General features: G+C 41.1%; 1 protein-coding gene across 2 annotated transcripts in view; it reads right to left on the reverse strand.

Annotated features, from left to right (window-relative positions):
- Nucleotides 1–3,819: 3,819 nt before the first annotated feature.
- The window catches only part of ATP7A (ATPase copper transporting alpha), a 116,609-nt gene continuing 95,549 nt past the window's right edge, over nt 3,820–24,879 (reverse strand). The window contains exons 15-23 of one of the 2 annotated variants that reach the window (XM_020964548.2): nt 23,304–23,498; nt 21,926–22,108; nt 18,885–19,098; nt 18,321–18,467; nt 17,298–17,440; nt 12,446–12,649; nt 10,083–10,200; nt 8,489–8,591; nt 3,820–7,374 (exon numbers count right to left, since the gene is read on the reverse strand). In XM_020964548.2, coding sequence (XP_020820207.1) covers nt 7,098–7,374; nt 8,489–8,591; nt 10,083–10,200; nt 12,446–12,649; nt 17,298–17,440; nt 18,321–18,467; nt 18,885–19,098; nt 21,926–22,108; nt 23,304–23,498 — 1,584 coding nt within the window. In that variant the 3' untranslated portion in view covers nt 3,820–7,097. The remainder of the gene's footprint in view (nt 7,375–8,488; nt 8,592–10,082; nt 10,201–12,445; nt 12,650–17,297; nt 17,441–18,320; nt 18,468–18,884; nt 19,099–21,925; nt 22,109–23,303; nt 23,499–24,879) is intronic. The other variant, XM_078147964.1, reaches the window with a different exon arrangement.

Below are 24,879 nucleotides of genomic sequence, written 5' to 3' on the forward strand. Positions count from 1 at the left end.
AGTGTCTAGGCAGCAAGTGTTGGGGCATGAGGAGTGGGCAGAAGGGTACACAGGGACAGGTCATGCAAATGACAGAGCACCCACATAGGACAGCACTACTGGTAGCAGATTTTCCCTAGTGAGTTATAGAAGAAAAATCTTTTGGAGTCTCTAGGAAATGCCACTTGAAAAAGATCCCATAGAGAGTGGTGGGAGGGTTTGGGGTAAGGGATGTGGTTCCTGCCTTCAATCTCCCTGCTACTCAAGGCTGTGAGACATTCAAAGACCAAGGCCAACTACTTACCTGTAAGGCATTAGAGGGCCATATTCTTGGTGCTCTTCTTTCTGGGCTGATGATCCCTTCAAGATAAGGAAGCGCTTCCTCAAGAAGCTCAGTCAGCTCTTTGGACTCAGCGCACAAGACAAGGAAGCAAAAGAAAGGTGGTCCTCCTCCTTTATGACTCCCAGCTTGCCTTTTGTGAGAAGTGACGAACTTCTCCTTGTTCACAGTGTAAAGCACCAGGGCTTTTTTGATGAATCTTTTTTGACCTTCTAGCTTGAAATTCTGAAATGGGAATGGTTCAACCCAGACTACCTACACATTCTACCAAGATGAGTGAAGATGCACACATGCAAAGAACTGGATTAGAATAGGATTGGCAATCCTACCCCTCCTGTCTCTTTTTTTCTTTTTTGGTGAGGCAATCAGGGTTAAGTGACTTGCTCAGGGTCACACAGCTAGTAAAGTGTCAAGTGTCTGAGGTCAGATTTGAACTCAGGTCCTCCTGACTCCAGGGCCAGTGCTCTATCCACTGCACCACCTATCTGCCCCCCCCTCCTGTCTCCTCCAAGAATTTGTCCCTTTAGCCCTCCCCCAATCATCTTCAATTTGTACATCCACTGGCTTCTTCTCTACTGCCTACATAAACATGTCCAGATCTCCCCAATCTTAAAAACAAAACAAAATCTCAACCTTTTCAAGTTATCATCCCATATCTCACCTCTCTTTCACTGCCAAATGATTAGAAAAACCTTTTTAGGAGCTGGCTCTACTTCCCCATATCTTAGTCACTTCTCAATCTCTTATAATCTGAAACTGTTCTAAAGTTACCAACAATCACTTAATTACTAGGTCCAAGGGCATCTTTTTTTGTCCTTATCTTTCTGGGTACCTTGATGTTATTAGACACTGTTTTGACCACTTCTTCCTCTTCTAGTAGACTCTCTCTTTCCTTGGTTTTCATGACACCTCTCTCTCTCTCCTAGTTCTCCTTTTACCCATTTCATTACACTGCCTCACTCACCTTTACTGAACTGATGCAGGATCCATGTCTTGCTTCCTATCCATGGATTCCTCTACTCTCTCTCACTGGGTCTTCTCAGCTTTCATGGATTCAATTACCATCATTATGCAGAGAACTACAGATCTACATATCTAGCCCTAGTCTCTCCCCAGAGTTCCAGTTGTGTATCTTCTACTACTTGCTGGACATCTCCACCTGGATGCCTCACAAGCAACTACAACTCAACAGACCTAAAACAGAACTCATGATCTTTCCCCTGAAACTCAGCCCTATTCCAAATTTCCTTATTTTTGTAAAGGGCACCACCTAGGTTTTTTATCTCAGAGCCATTGTCAAATCTTCACTCTCCCTCACATTCCATATCCAATCAAATGCCAGGTCTTGTCAGTCCTACCTCCCCAACAACTATTACTGTTGAGGATACCATCATCTTCCCAGTGGTCCAGGTTCACAATCTAGGTGCCATCCTCAACTCCTCACTCTCACTTCTAATATCCAATCTGTTGCTAAGAAGACCTGGTGATTTTAACTTTGTGACATGTGTCACATATACCCCTTCTCTTCTGTGACACTGCCACCACCTTGGTGCAGGCTCTCATCACCTCAGACTTATACTATTGCAATGGCCTGGTGGCTGGTCTCCTTGCCTCAAGTTTCTCCCCACTCCTGCTCATGCTCCACTCAGCTGACAAAGTGATCTTCCTGAAGCACAGGTCTGACCATGACACCTTCCCCAGCTCAAACTCCAGTGGCTTCCTCTTGCCTCCAAGATAAAACACAAAACCCTGTGGCATTCAAAGCCCCTCATAATCTGCCCCCCTACCCTTCCTAGACCTTACACCCCTGCCTTCCAGTGACATTGATCTCTTTGCTGTTCCTCACACAAGAAACTCTCTTGAATCTAGGCATTTTCACTGGCTGTCCTCAGTGCCTGGAATGCTCTACTGCCCCACTTCCACCTCCTGGTTTCCCTCTTTCCTTCAAATCCCAGCTAAAATCTAACCTTCTATAGGAAGCTTTTCCTGATCCCCTTTAATTCCAGTGCCTTCTCTTTGTTGATTATCTCCAATTTATCTTGCACAGAGCTTATTTGCACCAAGTTGTTTGTATGGTGTCTTCTCTGTTACTTTGTGAGTTCTCTGAGAGTAGGGACTCTTTGTTTTCCCAGTGCTCAGCACAATGCCAGGCATATAGTGGGCACTTAATAAAGAAATGTTTACTATGTTACTCTACTACTCAATCACACTCAGTAGCTACCTACTCTTCTCTAGAATAAAACAAAACAAAACTCTTCGGCTTAGCGTTTAGGGCCCTCTATAATCTGGCTCCAAGCTCCCTTTCTAGCAGTTTTTCACACTGCCCCACATACCAGACAATGTGGACAATGAGCAGGTTTCCTGATCCTGACATGGTAACTGCCACCTCTGTGCCTGTGCACAAGCTTTCCCCTGTGCCTGGAACGCATGTCTTCCTCATCTCCCCCATCTCAATCTTTATTTTCCTTTAAGGTTCGCTCAGGTGGCATCTCCTTGGCGAAGCCCCTACTGAGCCCCCCACCCCACCCCACTGAGCCCCTCTAGTTCTTAGTGCTCTGTCCTTCCTCAAACGAGCAGTCCAATTCTTTGCATATGTGCATCTCCACCCATCTGGGTAGAATGTATGCTCCTTAAAGCTAGGAACTATTTCATTTTTGACTTTGTACTTCTAGTATATAGCACAGTTCCTAGCACATATATAGATATGTAGAAGGATCTTTGGTTTTCTCAAAATGGAGAACTTTCAGTGTGCGAACTCCTTCTATCAAGGCAACTGCTTGCAACCCTTTTACATTTGAGTAGATAAGTCCTAAGGGATTGCCTGCTACATTGCTAGGTTACCTGACTTGGCCAAGGTCACACAGCTAATAAGAGTCAGAGGCAGGACTGGAACTCAGTCCTTACTTTCTTTGAGTCCAGTACCCCCTCCACAATGCCATGCTTCCTTGTGCACTGGAAATATTCAACATTTGTATATGAGAATTCAAGAACACAGAGAGTATTAAAGGTTCATCAGCTTATTCATTGAGTTGAAATCCCAAAGGACACTCAGGTAACTGGACTCTTACCACCAGTAATGGGGTATGCGGAGATACTGGTAGGGCAGCATGAAGTTACTAGTTGTGTGACCCTAGGAAAGGCACTTCTCTCTGAATCACCATTTTCTCATGGGTAAAATGTTGATAATAACAATACTTGTACTCTCTACCTCAAAGGATTATTGTTGAAAAAAAATTTTTTAACTTAAAAAGAAATACTAGATGTTGTACAATTTACCTTTAAATGAAGACCAAAAGAAATCTTAAACACCATCTTACAGAGCAACATCTGCCTTTCTAGCTGTCCAGAATAGCAGTATTTCACTAATGGCTGTAAATGTAACCACAACCCCAAAAGTGACCTCTAACTTTTGGGGAATAGGGCCCTCCCAATGTTATGTGTATTGGAGTCATTAACAGCTACTGGTGATGGCGAGAACATTTCACAAAAGAGGCACTGAATGATGTATCTTGACAACACTGTAATTACAAAGTTGAAGGCACATCCTTGGCAGAAATATGTTCAATTACATGCATATGGAAAAAATAGACTAAAGAGAGCAAAGGAGCTACAGAACAGTATGAGAGACAGGCATTGCACAACATTGTTCAATGTACGATCAGAGAGTAAACAAATCATGAACATTTCTCACCTACAGATAATGACAAAACACAGTAAAATAAACATTAAGAAAAATCCATCTAATACAAGCTATTAAACTCTAAGTAATTAAAATGATTTTCCATGACAATTTAAAACTCTTTGATTGCAAGCTGTTTCATCACAAAATGTGTACAGAAAAAAGTTTGCACATGTATACTACTTGAAACATTTCATCTAGTGCTACTTCAACCATTCTGTACATGTGAACTGGAGACCTGTGTAAAACAAAATCATTTGTTCACAAAGCAGCATGTTTCTCTCTAAGAGGTCAACACTACATCACAATACACATATAGTTTGGGAGGTGAGGAAGACAGTCTTCTTTTCACAACAGACAGCCACACTTCCTTGGTCTGTTCTACAACACTAAATGCATTAGCTAGATTGTAGGCTTCTACATTCAAAAGGCATCTCCAGACATCTAAGACTAGAAGCACCCCATATTTCAGTCTAAATGAGTACTGGGTACCCAAGGGCACTTGTTATCCTCAGACTCTAACTGCATGGTCTGTTGAATGAATGCAAAAAATAGACAGAACAAATAATGAACTTCAAATATCAGAAACAAATATAAATCCATTTGAATTTTGAATATAAAAAAATATATTTGTTCTTACAACTCTTGTTCTTACAAGCTGTAAGCAATATTTTTGTTCCCCTCCACAACCCAATCTGAAGCCAACGGATCCTTGACTTGCAGAAGAGACATATGGGAGAGAACCATAATGTGGCTGTAGATGTAAAGCAAGATTCATTCCTGAACAAAAAGTCTTCTGTTCCCACAGCAAAGCTATGATTCTGAAATTATGACAGTTACTCTTTCCCAGGGCAACAAACATGGCCGCCAACTCAGAGTGTGGCCATTGGCTCCAAAAGACGATTTCATAGACAAAGATAGCACTGGAAATACTAACTGGCCATGACCAAATCTCTCTCTCCATCTCTCTCTCTCTCTCTCTTTTTTAGGCAATTGGGGTCACACAGCTAAGTAAGTGTCAAGTGTTTGGTCTCAGGCCAGGATTTGAACTCAGGTCCTCCTGACTTCAGGGCCAGTGCTCTATCCACTGCGCCACCTAGCTGCCTCGACCAAATCTCTGCAGGAAAGAGATTGCTTCCTTTGAAAAAATTTGATTTTGGAGTGCAGAAGAAACAATATTTTGTATTTGCCACCTTTGCTGCTTCTTCCTAGAAGCAATCTCTGGAAAGAAAGGATGGCACAAAAAGCTACTGAAATTAGGTCAAGAAACCTTACAAGTAAACCTGGATATATGGAAGATGGTATCAGGAGGAGGCTAGAATAAGAGTCGAGACACACAAGCTCATTCATCTTTCCCTAAAATGAGTTTGCCCTTCTATGCCAACAGCACCTTCATCGAAAGTTTCAGCTCTGTCTGTCTGTCTCTTGATCATAAGATACACACGAGACTTCCTCTGAATCCAGACAGATATCATTAAATGACATATAAAAGGTCTTGTTTTGGGTGGGGAAGGGGAGAGGGAGTGAGAATGAATGATGTTTCCCCTTTAGGCTGCTTTTAGATCCAATTCCACAAGGTTGCCTTAGCTATATTATATAATCTTCCTCAAGCTGAGATGGTTAAATAATTGGATCAAAAAACTGAGCATTTGTTTATGAATTCTTCTCATGTGTAGTCTCTACAAAAACAACACCCTGCAAATAACAAAGATACATAAGTAGTTACACCACTAGAAACCTCTGACCTGCTTCCTTGTCCCCAGTTATGGAATGGGGGAAATTCTAAGCCCATATGGCAGAGGAACAAGCCTTTAAATGTACCAACTACATTAAACTATTAAATATAAGCAGCTCAAACTAGAGGGAAACAGCATGTAGTTTGTTAATAAGTACAACTCTAGGTAAAGACTAACTTCTATGTTTTAATTCATAGAAAAAGAAGATTTTTTAAAATAAAAGCAATTTTACATTATTGACATTCATTTAAAATAACTTGGAAAGGTTACCTAAAGCACTAAAAATATATTGGATAATCTATCAAATGATAAATACTAATACATACTAAAAAGCTCAAGGTAGAGGAAATATATATACACATATATATGTGTTAGTGTTAATCTGTGGGATAATTCAGTGAAGACAATGCTAAAACAGATGCTGGTAATAGCGATTTTACTGCGAGTGGCTTCTTGGAGCTGACCTCTGAGGTTCATTCCATGAATCACATTTGTACAGTGCAGGGTTAACAGTGAAGTCAGAACTGACCGATATCTTTGGAAAAACAGAAATTTGGGAGTGTGGTGAGACAAAGAAACCTTAGATGTCCTTTCAGTTCCTTCACCCCAGAGGGCTAGGAAGCAAGAACAAGAGGGAACTAGGGGGAAAAAAAAAAGGCTATCAGTTCTGTTAACCCTTCCCGACCCAACCCGACCCAGCCAAGCCAGTACAGCTCACTGGAGAATGAGAAATGTTCTGCCTCCCCAAAAGCTGGGTGCTACCAGCTCAGAAGGTAAAGATTCCTAAAGGAAAATAGGCAAATAAGGCACAGCTAGTGTCATGTGACTGGCTTCAACTGCTTCCCTTCCTCTCTCCTGTCCAACTGCCCAGGCCTTGTACTTCGCTGTGAGAGTCATCATTCACGCCATGGCAGGGAGGCAGGTTATACAACCAAGAAAGCAGCTCTCGGCCATCACCCCTTCAGTGCCCATCTCCTGAAAGACGTATTCTCCCTACGCTATTTGTTGGGGAGTTTTTGAAGGGGGGGAGCTCATCAAATCCCTAAACCATCTGACCAGTCAGTTAACAGCAATAACTTGGAGGCTTATGTGAGTCTCCATTGCTGCTCTACCTTCTCAGGTTGAAAAAAAAAATACTGAAGATCACTGAAACCAGACACAAATAGCTTCAAAGCTGATATGCTGAAAAAGATATTTTTCTCACAAGACAAACACCGCACCCCCTTCCCCCCCAAATGTCTCAGAACACAAGACCAACCCCAAATCCTTGCAGCATGATTTTTGACAACACTAAGATTACTTCCTAAATCTCAGCTCCATCAGTATGCGGTGAGGTCTGGCCAGCAGCAGTGGCTGGGCTTCTTCACAACGAAGTGTCATCGTCATCCCGGAAATCTCCAACCAGGAGTGAGTGCTTGTCTGGCTCGCTCAGAACAATGCTGTTCAGGGAACGCTTATCTGAGAGCAGGGAGTTAATGGATGCTCTGCTGTAATTGACTATCTGGTCCAGCAAACCTAGTTTGGGAGAGTCTCTGGAGGTATCATCAAGGCCGATGTGAACACTAACTTCTGAAGGACTCTTCCGGCCTACCTGGTAGTGAGGTCGCAGTTCACACTTCTCATAAATAGGTTTCTTATAACTAGAAACACAGAAAAGCACAATTTAGTTTAAAATATTGGAATAAATGAATATGGATGGGAGAAATGTTACAGCTGAGCTACATGCAGACATATAGTAATAAAAAGTGTGTACTGTACATAGTCATAGATGTCTTCGGATGGTTCATTTTTCACCTTAGAAGAACAGTTCAGAACTTGTTTCTCTATGCTTCCATTACAATGGCAGGGATAGGAAGGGCAAAGCTGTTAGCACACACTGCAGTTCACTGACATATTCCACCTGATGAGTACCTGAGGCCGAATATCTGTTACACCTGGGCAGATGTGGTTAGAAGATTCAGTAGTTGCAATTCTCCAGAGAGGGCACAGCCAGGCGGTCCTCTCCAGGTGCCTGCTTTGTCAAACCGTATTGTTCTCACCTCACTTTAAAAAAGAGCCCTTATTCTTCGCACCAGGCACTTCCCTTCTGGATCCTCAGCAGATGGGACCCCCAATTTGCCCCTTTCAGGCTTCCAAGGGAGTCCCTCTATTCAACTGATGCAGAGCTAAAAGGCCACAGCTCTTTTTTTTTTTTTCAAAATTCCTTATTTTAGGCCAAGTGGACATGATAGATAGATGTTGTAAACAAGACAAAAAAGAACCTGAGATGTACTTTCCCAGGAAGGAATGTCTCTTGGCAGTCACTGCAAGGGAGGTAGCCCAGACAGGTTTGAAAGCTGATCATATGAAGCTTGTGACAATGACAATGGAAAATTCTACTTCCTGTGAATTCTAGTCCTGAGAAGGAAATGGTTGCCCTCTGCCTCAGTGCTAGTGGTTGTTATATATTAGCTGCCTGTGGGGACAGTTATAGGCTCCCTTTTAATACTAACAAAAGTTTGGACTCTTATAGTCTCAATTTCAAAACCTATCAAGACAGCCTAGTGATTCTGGGTTTAGGGCAGAGGTTCACAAACTTGTTTATAACTGTTTTTCAATATAACTTATTTCCTTTGTAATCTTATGCATTGTATTACATTAATTTGACAATATTACTCTGAGAAGAGGCCCATAGGCTTCACCAGACTTCCAAAAGGGTCTAGGACACACCAAATGGTTTAGGGAGAATATGTTTGGCCATGCTGCCATACTTACAGTTTAAGCAACAGTGAAGAAAGCACCACGGAAACTGATGAGGCAGCCATGGCAGCTGATCCCATCCAGGGCTGCAAAACCAAACCAACGGGCATAAAGACACCTGGAAAACAAACAAGGCCTTGGATGAGAGCTCTGGGTCTGCCAAGATGTCTCCAACAAGCAGAGTGACTTGCCTCTGTCTCCACGGAGTATTCCCTTGCTGGCTCTCCCTCAGTGCTCTATATAGGACTACATTATTCTCAGCTTGTCCTAGTTGCCTCTCCTATATTTGTCTTGCTTCTCCCCCAAGAGAATAAGCTCCTTGAGACCATACCTTCTACTTTTTTTTGCATCCCCCACAGAGCCTAGTACAATGCTCTACAATATAGTAGGTAGTACAGTAAATAGTTGTTGATGGAAATAGTACCTTTTAAAGGAAACCCTATAGAGGACAACTTAATGATTCCCAAAGTGTTCAACCAAATGAGTTAAATTCTCTTAAACTGTAGCACCAAGGAAGGGGAGAAATGATACATGCAATCACCTCCTACTACTTGATTATTATTAGGATTTAGGGTCATATCTTGGCCTCATACTGGGGGGAGGGGAGATATACTCTGGCATTCCATCATTAATTTGGGACTCCTTTCTGTTGATTGTGGCCATTTTGACTGGGACTAGCAGAACTCCTTAGGCTAACATTCCAAGTTTTCTAGCAGCCCCCACCTTGGCATGTCTCCAACCTCACGTCTTGTGCTAGTTTTGACATCCATGACTTTCCTCATGCTATTCCCCTATCTACATATTTTTCCCTCCTCTAGTCCAAGCTCCTCAATCAATAAACAAGTATTTATTGAGTGTCTCCCTTGTGCTCAACACTTGGGGTGGGGGACAGAGGTGGTATAAGAGAAATGTGAAGACAGTCTCTGATCTCAGTAAACATTTATTAAGTGCCTACTATGTACCAGACACTGTGCTAAACTCTCAAAGAGCTTACAACCTAGCAAGGAGACAAGAGAAACAAATTCCTCTTCTCTCTCAGACCCTGAAGCAAAGCACACCTTCTAACCACAAAGTTTTTTTTCCCCCTAATTAATCCCATTTAGCTTAGAGTAGTCATTTATTCTACATCACCTAAGTATTTCTGGGTTTTCTACTTGTTGGATAAACTGGTCTGTAATTAATTTCTTGTACTTGTTTATTTCCATATTAGAGACCGTGAGGCCACAGACAATGTATATGGTCCACCTGCCTCCCTAATAAAGGACCCTGAACACAGTAGGCATGCAAATTCTTGTTAATGAGTTGTGTATCACTACCCTGAGGCTTACTTCTTCTTGTGTCTTGTAGCTAGCTGGTTGCCCTTTTGAAGCAATTTGCCTAAAGAGAAGGAGACCCAAATGCTCTTCATTCCTAAAATGGCAAAGCAGCTGAGTGCTTTGCTGGAAATTACTGCTTTTATTGAATAACCCTCTACCACACCAGAAAGTCACACCCAATAATCATATCCTGAAAACTATTCTAGAAATCCAAACTCCATCCCTTGCAGAAAATTGGAATGACTTCTGAGGAATACAGTAGTATAGAACAATAGTTGTTAAGTGTTTCATACCAGCAGCTATAGGGATTCCAAGCAGATTATAAATCAGAGCGAACACAAAATTTATTCGAATTCTTTTGACGGTCTTCCTTGATAAGTCAATACTTGCTACCACATCCAGAAGATCGTTCTGAAAATAGAGCCATTTGGAACATAAAGAAGAGAATCTAGCTTCATTTATAACTGCCGAGTTTGGTTTCCACACATATGGAAAATGATGACTCCCTCATGATACGGTCATTCATTACAAATCTGACAGCCAGCTTTGGAAATACAAACTGTTTTTCACTAAGTTTTCCTGAGGGGGAAATTTCCTTAGATCTGTGCCTTGTTATATAGGCCAAATCCCATTACAACAAGCTTCAGATGTTTGGTTTTTTTTTTGTAATAGTGGAATTTTATGAGAAGTAAACCTTTGCAATTTGTAGGGATAGGAAGATGAAACAGGATGTGAAATCATTTCCCCCAAAAAATGAGCAAAAGGAGGTTAAAGACAGAAAGAAAGGTTTGATTTTACCAAAATATTAGTGGCAAGTTTTTTGTTGCAGCAAAAAACCAAACAAATCAGGGCAGCTAGGTGGCGCAGTGGATAGAGCACAGGCCCTGAAGCCAGGTGGACCTGAGTTCAAATCCGGCCTCAGACCAAACACTTGATACTTACTAGCTGTGTGACCTTGGGCAAGTCACTTAACCCCAACTGCCTTTAAAAAAAAAAAACAAATCCAGAAATAAAGTGGGTACTTATCAAACGGGGACTGTGGTATATGAGTATAATGAAACATTTTGCTAGAAGAAACAATGAGTATGAGGCACTCAGACTAACACGGTAAGACATGAATGCACTGGTACACATCAAAGTAAGCAGAATCAGGAGAATAACATACATAATGACTACAATAACAGACAAAAAGAACACTAAAAGAGAGTTGGACTCTGATGAATTGTAGTCAACAACCTTGGTCTTGCAACATACAACTTCCTCTTCTCAGCGGAAAGCTGGGAGACTACAGATGGGGAATGTGGCATACATAGTCAGCTCATAAACATTTATTAAGTGCCTACTATGTGCCAGGCACTGTGCTAGGTACTGGGGATACAAAAAAGGCAAAGGACGGTCCCTGCTCTCAAGAGCTCCCAGTCTAATAGGAGAGACACCATATAAGCAAGTATTGTTGAAATATACATACGAATATGATAAATTGGATATAATCAACAGAGAGAAGGGACTAGCATTAAGAGGGCTCAGTAAAGAGTTCTCACAGCAGGTGGGATTTTAGTTGGGACTTGAAGGAAGTCAGGAGGCAGAGATGGGGAGGGGGAGCGTTTCAGGAATGAGAGACAGCCACTGAAAACCCCAGAGTTGGGAGATGGAACAGCAAGAAGGCAAGTATGATTGGATTGCAGTATATGGAAGAGAGTAAGATATAAGAAGGCTGGAAAGGTAGGAGGAGGCCAGGTTGTGAAGAGCTTTGAATGCCAAACAGAGAATTTTATACTTGACACTGGAGGTGCCACAGAGCTAGTGCAGATTATTGAATGTGAACGTGACGTGGTCAGATCTGCACTTGAGGAAGAACACTGTCACATCTGGTCGTTGGGTCTACTGATTTTGCTTAAACGTTTTTCTTTGTTCCAAAAGAGGGTTCAATAGAGTAGGGAAACAACTGTGGTATGAAAACAAAAGGCATCAACAAAACTTTTTAAAAAATGTATTTAAAGGAGAGCTGGGCAAGTGACAAGAAATCTTCCTTGTCCATCACATTTCCTCTATGTATCTATCACCCAATATTCTCTACTGAAGTTCATGTGGACAATAAACAGGAACAAATGTTGGACTACGGATGTGCCATAAACCCAAACACGGAAGCTTCCTGAATTCTTGAGATGTATGGAGAAAGGAGAAAGGTGCTTTATCTCCTACTTCATTTACCTTTTTCCATTTAAATCAGAGGAAGGCAGAATAACTAGCAAGTACTTCCCAAAGCCATGACCCTGAATTGTCACCATTTTAGTGCTGGGCAGCACAAAAGTATGATGATGACATAACAACATCTGACATTCATATAGCACTTTAAGGTTTGCAAAGTGCTTCACGTATGCTATCTCATTTAAGTTCGCTTGGAGGTAGGCACTACTTTTATCCCTAATTTAAAGGTGAGGATACTGAGAGGTTCTGTGATTGGATTAGGGTTGCATAACTAACTCAGTGTCTGTGATGAGGTCCAAATGCAGGCCCTCTTGACCCCAAGCACAGCACAGGATCCGCTACATGAGCTGTTTCAACAGGGAAGTAGGCAGATTTCTCAACATCTTTGGTGAGGTTGCTACTGATCCGATGAGTTAAGTTTCCAAAAAGGTCTGGCCACATGACTTACCCTTATTAAAACCACATCTGCAGCTTCAATGGCTACATCTGTGCCAGTGCCAATGGCAATTCCAACATTAGCCATAGCCAGGGCTGGGGAGTCATTGATCCCATCACCCACCATGGCTACACGCTTCCCCTCCTCTTGTAGCTGCTTCACCTTAGCAACTTTGTGAGAAGGAAGGACTTCAGCAAAAACTTTTTTAATGCCCACCTAGGGAAAGAAAAAAAACCAATTCAATTCAAGAAATGCTTCTTTAATTCAATCAGCATGATGTTAGGCACTTTGGGAGGTAGCAAAATGTCGAAGACAAGAAGCTTATGGAACTAGTTCCGGATTTAAGACTAAGTCAAAATAAAGAAGACAAAATAAGTGGTTCAGACTATAAATGCCCTCCAAGGTTCAGAAAAAGGAGAGATTTGTGTGAGCTAGAGTGTTTATGAGGAGTTTCACAGAGGAAGAGGGGCTTGAGAAAGACACTGAAGGAGGAAGAGAGAAGAATTAGGAAAGGTGAAAAACAAAACAAAGCAAACAGAGAAGCTATTCCTGAGTACAGGAAAAGAGCCCCAGAAAAGCCCTGGAGGTAGAAATGATTGCAGTACATTATGGAAAACTTAGGATAACAGGGTCTTATTTCATCATCACAAAATCCTTGCAGGGCAGCTAGATGGCTCAGTGGATACAGCACAGACCTTGGATTCAGGAAGAACTGAGTTCAAATCCAGCCTCAGATACCTGACACTTGCTAGCTGTGTGACCTTGGGCAAGTTACTTAACCCCACTGCCTAGCCAAAAAAAAAAATCCTTGGGAGGTAGGCACTATTTTTATACTCATTTTTGTTGTTAGTCAGTCATTTTCTAGTCAAGTCCTACTCTCCATAACCCTATACAAGGTTTTCTTGCCAAAGATACTGGAGTGCTTTGTCATGTCCTTCTCCAGCTCTTTGCACTAATGAGGAACTGAGGCAAACAGGGTTAAATGACTTGCCCAGGGTTACACAGCTAATAAGTGTCTGAGGCCAAATCTGAACTCAGGAGGGTGCGCCTTCCTGATTCCAGGCCCTACATACCCTATTTTATGTTATTATTTTTAAAGAAAATTTATTAATAATATTTTCTTTTTTTCCCAATTTAACATTTTTTAAAGTTTGAGTTCCAAATTCTCTCCCTCTCTCTCCTCTCCCCTCATTGAGAAAGCAAGCAATTTGATACAGGTTATAAATGCGTAATCATGCAAAACAAATTTCCACATTAGTCATGTAAAAGAAAACAGAGACAAAAAGAAAAAACAAGAAAAATAAAGTAAAAAAAGTATGCTTTGATCTGCATTCAGACTCCATCAGTTCTTTCTCCAGAGGTAGAAAGCATTTTTCATCATAAGTTCTTCAGAATTGTCTTGGATCATTTGTATTGCTGAAAACAGCTAAGTCATTCACATTTGATCATCGTACAATGCTGCTGTTACTGTGTATGCTGTTCTTCTGGTTCTGTTCACTTCACTCTATATCAGTTCATGGAAGTCCTTCCATGTTTTTCTGAAAGCCCGCTGATTTTCATTCCTTACAGCACAATAGTCTTCCATCACAATCATATACTACAACTTGTTCTGCCATTCTTCAGTTCATGGGCATTCCCTCGATTTCCAATTCTTTGCTAACACAAAAAGAGCTACTAGAAATATTTTTGTGTATATAGGTCCTTTTCTATTTTCTTTTTTTTTTTATCTTTTTGGGATTGAGACCTAGTAGTGGTATTGCTGGGTCAAAGGGTATACATGGTTTAATAGCCCTTTGAGAATAGTTCCAAATTGCTCTCCAGAATGGTTGGATCAGTTCACAACTTCATCAACAATGCATTAGTGGCTCAACTTTCTCATATTCTCTCCAGCATTTATCATTTTCCTTTTGTGTCATGAGCCAATTTGATAACTGTTTTAAAAAAAAAATTTTCCATATGCTTTTGAGTTGAAAATTTTTCTCCCTTTTTCTCCCCCCACCCTCCCCAAGACGGCACACAATCTGATATAGGCTTTACATTTACATACCCATTAAACATATTTTCACATCAGTGAAGTTGTAAGTAAAAATTAAAACCAATAGGAGGAACCATCAGAAAGAGGAAACAAAACTCAACAGAAGGTAAAAATAAGTGATAGCGATTCGACTTCCATAGTTCTCTCTTTGGATGTGGATAGCATTTTCCATCCCGAGGCCTCTGGAAATGTCTTAGATCCTCATAATGCTGAGAAGGGTTCAGTTTAACAATTTTAGTCATTGCATAACGTGGCTGTTATTGTGTACAAAGTCCCCTTGGTTCTGCTCACTTCACTCAGCATCAGTTCATTCAAGTCTTCCCAGGTTTTTCTAAAGTCACCCTGTTCATCATTTCTTATAGCACAATAGCATTCCATTACATTCATATACCACAACTTGCTCAGCCATTCCCCAATGGATGGGCATCCTCTCAATTTCCAATTCTTTGCCACCACAAAAAGAGCCGCTATGTATATTTTTGTACATGTGGGTCCTTTTCCCATTTGTTTGATCTCTTTGGGATATAGCCCTAGAAGTGCTATTGCTGGATCAAAGGGTTTGCACATTTTTGTAGCCCTTTGGGCATAGTTCCAAATGGTTCTCCAAAATGGTTGGATCATTTCACAACTCCACCAACAATGTATTAGTGTTCCAATTTTCCCACATCCTCTCCAACATTTATCATTTTCCTGTTTTGTCATGTTGGCCAATCTGATAGGTGTGATGTGGTACCTCAGAGTTGTTTTGACTTGCATTTCTCTAATCAATAATGATTTAGAGCATTTTTTCATATGACTATAGATGGCTTTAATTTCTTCATCTGAGAACTGTCTGTTCATATCCTTTGACCATTTTTGATAGCTGTTTTAATGTACATTTCTCTAGTCAATAATGATCTAGAGCATTTTTTCATATGACTATAGATAGCTTTGATTTCTTTTTTTTTTTTTCATGAGGCAACTGGGGTTAAGTGACTTGCCCAGATTCACACAGCTAGTGAGTATTATTTGTCTGAGGCTGAATTTGAACTCAGGTCCTCCTGACTCCAGGGTCAGTGTGCTATCCACTGTGCCACCTAGCTGCCCCTGCTTGATTGTTTCTTGATGTCTCATGGAGTCATTAGCCTTGACTTGACCAATTTGAATTTTTGAGGAATTATTTTCTTCAGTGGGCTTTTGTACCACCTTCTCCATTTGGTCAATTCTACTTTTTAAGGAGTTCTTTTCTTTAGTGAATTTTTGTACATTTTTTTCCCTATTTGGCCAATTCTGCTTTAAGGAGTTTTTTTCTCTTTGGTGGATTTTTGTGCCTCTTTTATCTTTTGGTCTTTTGGGCTTTTTAAGGTGCTATTTTCTTCAGTATTTTTTGGTGCCTACTTTGCCAATCTGTCGACTCTTTCTTCATGATTTTCTTGCATCACTATCATTTCTTTTCCTCATTTTTCCTCTACCTCTCTTCTTTGATTTTTAAAATCCTTTTTGAGCTCTTCTAGGAATTTGGGGGGGGGGGAAGCTGAGACCAATTCAGTTTTCTTTGAGGCTTTGCATGTAGCTGTTTTGATCTTCTGAGTTTGTGTTTTGACTTTCTCTGTCACTATAGTAACTTTCTATGGTCAGTTTCTTTTTTTGATGTTGTTTGCTCATTTTTCCAGCCTATTTCTTGAGTTTTAACTTTATATGTTAAAGTTGGGCTCTGCTCCCAGGGTGGAGAAGGCACCGTCCCAAGCTTCAGGTTTTTTGTGCTACTGCTTTCAGAGCTAGTTCCAGAGGTGAGGTCTATGAAAAGCACGCTTTTCCCCCCTGGCACTGTGACCAGGGTGCCCACTCCCCTGCAGCCGCATGCTCCAGTGTGCTACTGTTCCTCCTCACCCTGGGGCTGTCACCTAGAATCACATATAAGTAATACAACAGTACCAGCAAAGGGTCCCCTGGAGTCTCCTTCTGACCATCTGTAGGCTGCTGCTGCTGATTCGGTTGCCCCCAAGGCCTGCTCCTAGCTTGTGCTCCATTCCCACCCCAGTGAGACAGACCTTTCCTGCTGACCTTCTCAATTGTCTTGGGCTGGAAGACTGTTTCACCCCATCCTTTTGTTGGTCCTGCTGCCCCAGAATTCATTTTGACATGTTATTTTGAAGTTATTTGGAGGGGAATCTGGGAATTCTCAGGGGAGTCCCTGACTTTACTCTGCTGTCTTGCCTGCACCTCTTTAGCCGCTCCATTTTAAAGATGAGGAAATGGAGGCTCAGAGAGGTTCTGTGACTTCCTGTCCTTTCTGGAAGCATTTCAAGGTTTACAAAGCACTGAACTCACAAAACCCGAAAAGGCCCCAAGTGAGTGTCAGAGCTGAGACGCTGGGTCCTCTAGTACCCTATCAATAACCCGGTACTTGTAGAGAGTGTCACGATCAAGGTACTGTTTTAAGAAGAATTAGACAAACTGGACATGAGGCAGTGAGGGCCTGGATCAAGGTGGCGACAGTGGGAATAAAAAGGAGGGGGCAGAAAGGAAGTAAGAATTGATAGGGCTTGGTCACTGAGGGGTAGGTATTAGGTGTAACACAAACATCCTGTGCCACAGAACTTAGCAGAAAGCTTTTTTCCTCTCATCCCAAACACTTAAACCTCTAAGAACTGCCATCAAGGTCTAATCCAATGTTGTTCTAAGAGCTGCTCCCCAACTGCTTAGGTACTACCCTATTCTGCAGGTCTCTCTCTTCAGCTGCTTGGTAGCTGTGGGATTAATAGCTAGCAGAGAGTGAAAAAGGGGGAGATACAGCTGAAGATCCACCTTCCCCTTCCCCTCCCTTAACCAAAGTCACCTGGAACTCACCTGGGAGGCAATAGACCTGGCAGTTTTACTGTTGTCTCCAGTCATCAAAACGACTTCTAAGCCCATAGATTTCAGTGTGTGGACAGCCAGCTCTGCTTCAGGCTTCACTGTGTCAGCAATGGCTATCAGGCCACACAACACACCTAATACAGTGGCCGCAGACAAAATACACTTGGCTTAGAGCATAACCAACACAAAGCCACATTCTGACTACTGTCTACAAACCCACAGAAAGCAATGAATTCCAACCGACTGATGCCTGCTTTGATCAGGGAGGGCATAACGAGTCAAATGACTCTGAGCCACAGACTCAAGTCTATAATGCAAAGCTAACAACAAACATCCATTTTTCTTTATGAAAACGTTGCTAAAAATGAAGGCAGGGGTTAGTGAAGAGGGCAGGAAAAAGGGAATGAGGAAGGAGACAGGGATGGATAATAAAAGAGCCTCTCCTTTCCCTCAAACAGGCATTTGCTAATAGTCCTAAACATATCAGTTAATTTAAAGATCCACATAAAGGACATTTCACATTAGGAGCAGATTACTGTAACTGTGCAGACGAGTCGCTTAGGGGTCCATTTTAAATTAGAAGATGAAGTGGTATAATGCAGTTTCATCCCAGACTTAACATGATTATAATAAAATATCACCTTCCATTTCACTCTGAATGGACAGAATAAATCTAAATATGGTGATATTTCATTTCTGTTCTATTAGACATTACCACCAAATACAGGACAAAGAAGTACAGAATGGTCCGGTCAAAAGCAAATGCAAGAGAATTCAATTATGTGAAATGTATTACCTTTAATCAGAACAACTGAATTATCACTAAATTGAAGCACCTTTTTTCTTTGCATTCAAATGTTAGCTGGTACACAGTTACTGCTGAATACTTCTCTGAGGAAGAGTTCAGAAGCTCTTAAGAAGATATACACAGTAACATAATTAACTACTAAACTATTCCCGGTATTTCTGCATCAGAACACCAAGTTTTAGAGCAAAGCTGTAGAGAATTTTTACCATCAATGGCCACCAGCACAGCTGTCCGGCCTTTCCTCTCATGCTCAATCATTGCACCATCCACGTCATTCTTAATGACAAGACCATTTCTGTTCATCCATTCACGGTTCCCAATGAGAACTGTGTACTTTTGAGGATTTGAAGCAGCTGAAAGAAGAAAGCAAATTATTTTTATCTAATCTTGTGTTATCATTGCTTGGTGTTCTGCCCTTTTTTTTTCTTTAAGAAAAAGCATATATGGAGCAAAAAATGGATATATTTTGGGATCATAAGTATTATAAATATAATTCATGTGTAAACATATTTAATATGTATGCAAATGAGTCAGAGTACTTAAGAGAATTATTGGTGAGTCTGTGCAATATATCAGATAATTCAGGTCTAGCATATGGCTAAGATATACTTAGAATTAATTATGTGGCAGTGTGTTGGTAATTTGGGAGAAATAAGCTACAGTTAAATTGATCTGTGTCTCTAATCTTAAAATTTCAAGGTTGCAAAGTCTGCTACCTGCCCTCAAATGGTCTACAAATGGTACTTAAAAAAAAAAGACAAGGAACTTACTGGGCATGTGGGCGTCAATAATCAAGGAGGAATGAGCTGGCTGTCCACCATTTGCATCAAGTTCCGTCAAGGATGCATTTTTGAGATTATTTTCCTCGACTTGCCAGTCACTTTTATGAAGCAGGGCTTCAATGTTGGTTACTTTACAGCTAATGCCACAGCCTGGGACAATTTGGAAATCCGTGCAGGTACCCAAGGTTTCAGTGTTCAGCTCCTAACCAGAATAAAACAAAAACCAGAAGGATGTTGTTTGCCCTCATTTAGTCAGAGCCAATGCAAATACTATAGTTTAACCTGTATTTAATTATGAATTATCAGACACATGCTGCAAAGTATTGAGCTGCTGAAGGGACACAAATGTTTTTTTCAAGAATGCAGGAACTAAGAGTTAAGTCTCTCATCCAAGGTCATATGAGGCATCAATGGAAAAGATGAGAGCAGAGCTCAGAACTTTTTCTTCTCAATTTCATTCCCTAATAACTATACAAAGAATGCATGTTGATGAGACCATTTCCTACTTGCTCAAGTACAGCACCACAAGTTAAATCCTCAATTATTTCAGGTTCCATTTTCAGTGAAGGTCAGAGGGGAAGCAACAACAATGCCTTCATTTATTTATGTCTCCTGGTAAGTTCCTTTAAGAGCAGGGATTTTTTCATTTTTTGTCTTTATATTCCCAGTACCTAGAACACAGTGCCTGGAACACAACAGGTGCCTAATAAATGTTTCTTTTTTAAAATAAATTATTTATTTTTAGTTTTCAACATTCACTTCCATAAGATTTGGGGTTTTAAATTCTTTCCCCCTCCTTCACCTTCCCCCTCCCCAAGATGGCATGCAATCTGATATAGGCTTTACATATATATTCATATTAAACCAATTTTCACATTAGTCATGTTATAAAGAATTAAAACCAATGATAAGAACCACAAAAAAGAAGAAAGAAAACAAAAAAAGAAAGAACAAATAGTATGCTTCTATCTGCACTCAGACTCGATAGTTCTTTCTCTGGATGTGGACAGCATTTTCTATCATGAGACTTTTGGAGTTGTCTTAGATCCTTGCATTGCTGAGAAGAGTTAAGTCTATCAATATTACTCATCACACAACGTAGCTGTTATTGTGTACAAAGTTCTCTTGGTTCTGCTCACTTCATTCAGCATCAGACCATACAAGTCTTTCCAGGTTTTTCTGAAATCTGCCTGCTCATCATTTCTTACAGTACAATAATATTCCATTACATTCACATACCACAACTTGTTCAGACATTCTCCAATTGATGGGCATTGCCTCAATTTCGAATTCTTGACCACCACAGAAAGAGCTACTAGAAATATTTTTGTACATGTAGGTCCTTTTCCCATTTTTTTTTTTGCAAGACAATCAGGGTTAAGTTGCTTGGCCAGGGTCACACACCTAGTGAGTATTATGTGTTGGAGGCCAGATGTGAACTCAGGTCCTCCTGACTCCAAGGTCACCACTCTATCCACTGCACCACCTAGCTGCTCCTCCTTTTCCTATTTTTATGATCTCTTTGGGCTACAGACCTAGAAGTGGTATTGCTGGGTCAAAGGGTATGCACAGTTTTATAGCCCTTTGGGCATAGTTCCAAATTGCTCTCCAAAATGGTTGGATCATTTCACAAGTCTACCAACAATGCATTAGTGCTCCAATTTTCCCAAACCTTCTTCAACATTTATCATTTTCCTGTTTTGTCATGTTGGCCAATCTGACAGGTGTGATGTGGTACCTCACAGTTGTTTTGATTTGCATTTCTCTAATCAATAGTGATTTAGAGCATTTTTTCACATGACTATAGATGGATTTAATTTCTTCATCTGAGAACTGCCTGTTCATATAATAAATGTTTCTTGATTGATTAAAAAATAAAAAAATAAATCTGGGAGAGTACTCTTTTTAATATGGTGCTGTGGCCATGAATGACCAAAAGATTTTTTTCTTTCATTCATTCAGTCAGATATTTCAATGCCTACTATAAGCAAGGTGTGACACTTGGTGCTGGGGGAGATACAAAGTAAGAGACCCTGCCCTCAGGGAGCTTACAGGCTGTTAACATTCTTCACTGTTGGAGGGGAAGAGGTGGGAGGTAAGAGGGAATGAGTGAACCTTACTCTCATCGGATTTGGCTTAAGGAGGGAATAACATACACACTCAATTGGGCATGGAAATCTATCTTACCCTACAGGAAAATAGGAGGGAAGAGGATAAGAGGGGGAGATGATAGAAGGGAGGGCAGATTGGGGGAGAGGGTAATCAGAAGCAAACACTTTTGAGGAAGGACAGGGACAAAGGAGAGAATAGAATAAATGGGAGGTGGGATAGGATGGAGGGAAATATAGTCTTTCACAACATGACTATTACGGAAGTGTTTTGCATGACTACACATGTATAACCTATTTGGAGTTGCTTGCCTCCTCAATGAGGGTGGGTGGGGAGGGAGGAAGAAAGAGAATGTGGAACTCAAGTTTTAAAAACGGATGTTAAAAATTTTTTTTACTTGCAAATGGGAAATAAGATATACAGGCAATGGGGTACAGAAATCTATCCTGCCCTACAGGAAAATAGAAGGAGAAGGGAATAAGAGAAGGGGGGGGAGTGATAGAAGGGAGGGCAGATTGGGGGAAGAGGTATTAGAATGCATGCAGTCTTGGTGAGATGGGGAGAAAATTTAGAACTCAAAATCTTGTGGAAGTGAATGCTGAAAACGAAAAACAAATTATTTAATATTAATAATAATAATAAAAAAAATCTTCACTGTTTCCAGAGTCTCAGTATCTTCCCCTGTCTTTACTGCATATTTTAGGTATAAAGAATCTGGCTGGTCATAGTTGAAGGGTAAGAAGAAATAAAATGAAGAGAAAAAAAGGCAAGAAATGTGCACGCCAACAGTGTAAGTAAGCCTTAAGCATGACTAGCTAGGCCATCTGTTTCTGTCGGTTCATACAAATGATACACAGTCAGAAGCAAATGCTCCCAAGGTCATCTTACTTCACAAAGTCAATACAAGGAAAATTTCATACCTGTTTGCAGTATTTGGTCACTGCTGCTCCCAGTGGGTGCTCACTGTTACTTTCAGCAGTGCCCACAATAGCCAGGATCTTATCACGTGCTATTTTGCTACTTTCCACTAAAACCTTCAGCTGGTTCACTACTGGGGTTCCATGGGTTATGGTTCCAGTCTTATCAAAGACCACTACCTTTACCTGCAAAAGTCATACGCATCATGACATCTCATGATACTCCTTACCATCATCAATTTTGCAGTGTTGAGGAGGGGAGTTCCACTTTTGGCAAAAACACTGCCTTCTTATGTATTTTTTTTAAATGGCTTCCCTTCAATTATTTTTGGGAGGATGGGAAGGTAGGGGGAGTTGGGGAGGAGGAAGAGAGTCAGAGCTGTAGTGAATCATCTCTACTCCTCCCCAACCCCACTGTCCATGCTAGACTGTGCAATTATGCTAATGACTGTGCATGTGCACTAAACAACTGGAGCAGGGGAGTTCTTAACCTAGCTCCTACAGACCCCAAGGAGTCCAGGGGTAGAGTTGAGGGATTCTGTGAACTTGGATGAGGAAAAAAGGGACATCATTAGTTCAATATAATTGATTTCCTTTGTAACTCTGCCCATTTGACTTTATGTATTTAAAAACATGGTTCTGAGAAAGGGCCCAGAAGGGGCCCTTCTCAAGATAGCCCAAAGGTCCAGGTCATAACAAAGGTGAAGAAGCCCCACTCTAGACCCTGTTGTGAAGGGCAGACCGGCACTGAGTAAACAGAACCTTCAAACAGAGGTGGAGAACCAGAAACTGGCTTCACAGGCAGCCAGGGAGCTCCATGGAACGTCAGATTAGAAGTTAGAAAAGAAATGGTGCTCAGGTAACCCAGGGTGGGGAGCTCAGTCTAGAGTAGGAGCAGCAGCAAACTGAAGAGGCTGACTGCATGTGGCTTGACCATTGTGCCAACTTTGTCCTAAGCAGGGCTCGATCTCCCCCATGTGCTTAGAGCTGCCTATCTGTATAGGGTTTATACGTGTATACAAGTAGAGCTTATTCCCTTAGAAGAAACACTGGCAAGAATGTAGTTTTTTATGTAATCAAAAACACAGCTTACCCTAAGGAGAGGAACAACAGGAGATAATGGTAGCCCTTCACATTTAGAAAGCACTTCAATGTTATCTGAGCACTATTCCCAAAAGAGCCCCATGACGCAGGTAGAGCCAATATTACGGTCCTTATCTTCTTGTATGAGAAAACAGAGGCTCACAGAAGTGACAGGCCCAGAAAAGAAGCTCAGGCCAAGCCCCACAGTGGCAGGGCGCCTTCTGTGCAGATGCTATGACCACACTCCAGCCCACGAAGTTTTGCATGAGCCAGCTGGATGTTACCTGCTTCTGCTTACCTTGTGGGCCATTTCAAGGGGTTCTCCACCTTTGATCAAGATGCCGTTCTGAGCTCCTACCCCAGTGCCCACCATAACAGCAGTGGGAGTGGCTAAGCCCAAAGAACAAGGGCAGGCTATACACAGCACAGTGATAGAGGCTTGGAAAGCAAATCGGATTATCACTTCAGTCCGGGAGATGCTCTTGTTGTAGCCCTTGCAAAGAAAGAAGACATTCCCATGATTGCACCGTAGAGTGCTGAACAGGACAATGGGAAGGAAGGATACTTAGACGTTAGAATTCCCCCTGGAAACTTGGCTTTTACACTTGCCTACCCAGTTTTTCATTATAAGAGAAAATCTAGAAAGAAATATGTTTTCCTTTTTTGATTATAAATAAATCAAAGTCAACTATTAAACTGGCCATGCTCTTATGTGTAGCATTTCATTCTTGCTACTGCTAAAGATGGAAAATTCCACATTAAGGGCCAAAGAGAACTTAATCAAATTCAATTTCATCTGCAACAGAGAGGAACAATGTTTTTGAGGCTGCCACTGAATTATAATTTATAAGACAACATGTTATAGTCAAATGAACAATGGATTTGGCGTAAAAGGAGAGACAGTGGTGTCATGGAAAGAGAGAGTGGTAGATTTGCAGTCAGAGGACCTGGGTTCAAAACCTCATTCTGCCACTTAAGCAACAGTGAGACCCTTCTGGGGTCTCAACTGAGGGCAGAGACCACGTGTTTGCCTTTATTTGCATTCCAGCACTTAATAAGTATTTGTTGACTGACTCACAAGGTCAGACTAAACTACCTTTAATATCCCTTCCAGCTCCAAATCTATAATTCTAGCAAAATTCCTACAGATCTAGTAATGGGAGCTGAGTTTCTCCATCAGTCAGGGAAATGGCAGCATTCAGTGATCTCAAGGATATAGTTAAACAAATGCCCTTTGGGGAAAATCCTGCAAAGACACTCGCCCTCCTTGAAATGCAACAGAAATTTCCTGGTAAGAAACAGCTTTCAAAATATGCCCCAGAAATTTTCCAGTTAAGCATGTACTTGACCAGCCTGAACCATTTAAAGAAATCTTTCTTCTTTTTAGATTTCACAAAAGACCAGTAACATAAGACAAATATATGCTCTTTCAATTTAGTCTGTTCAGTAACCTAGGGATCTGGCAGTGATGCACCGAGGCCGATTCCCTCTGAAGAGACATAATAAAGTAACACTCTCTTGTTCATTTATAGCTGTAGGGCTTTCAATAAACATTTGCTGACAGTGACTTGCTCTTAAGTCAGAATGAGAGATGAAAGGGACCCCAGAAATCATCTAATCAAAACTTCATTTTACACAGGACGAAACTGAGGCACCTAAGGGGAAAGGGACTTTTCAAGGTCACTTTATGTTAGTAGAGCCAGACCTCGAATTCAAGTCTTCTGGTTCGCAGGCTGCATACACCCTTTCTTCTATATGACATTTAGAAGACTGTCATAGAATTAGATACAGAAGGCAAGAAAGAAGAGGCCTTAAGATATCGTCTATGAGCTTGTCAAAGAAAAACACTAGAAAGGAAATAAAGATAAAATGTT

Source organism: Phascolarctos cinereus, unplaced genomic scaffold, assembly GCF_003287225.1.
Source record: "Phascolarctos cinereus isolate Bilbo 61053 unplaced genomic scaffold, phaCin_HiC Scaffold_8;HRSCAF=390, whole genome shotgun sequence".
NCBI lineage: Eukaryota > Metazoa > Chordata > Mammalia > Diprotodontia > Phascolarctidae > Phascolarctos > Phascolarctos cinereus.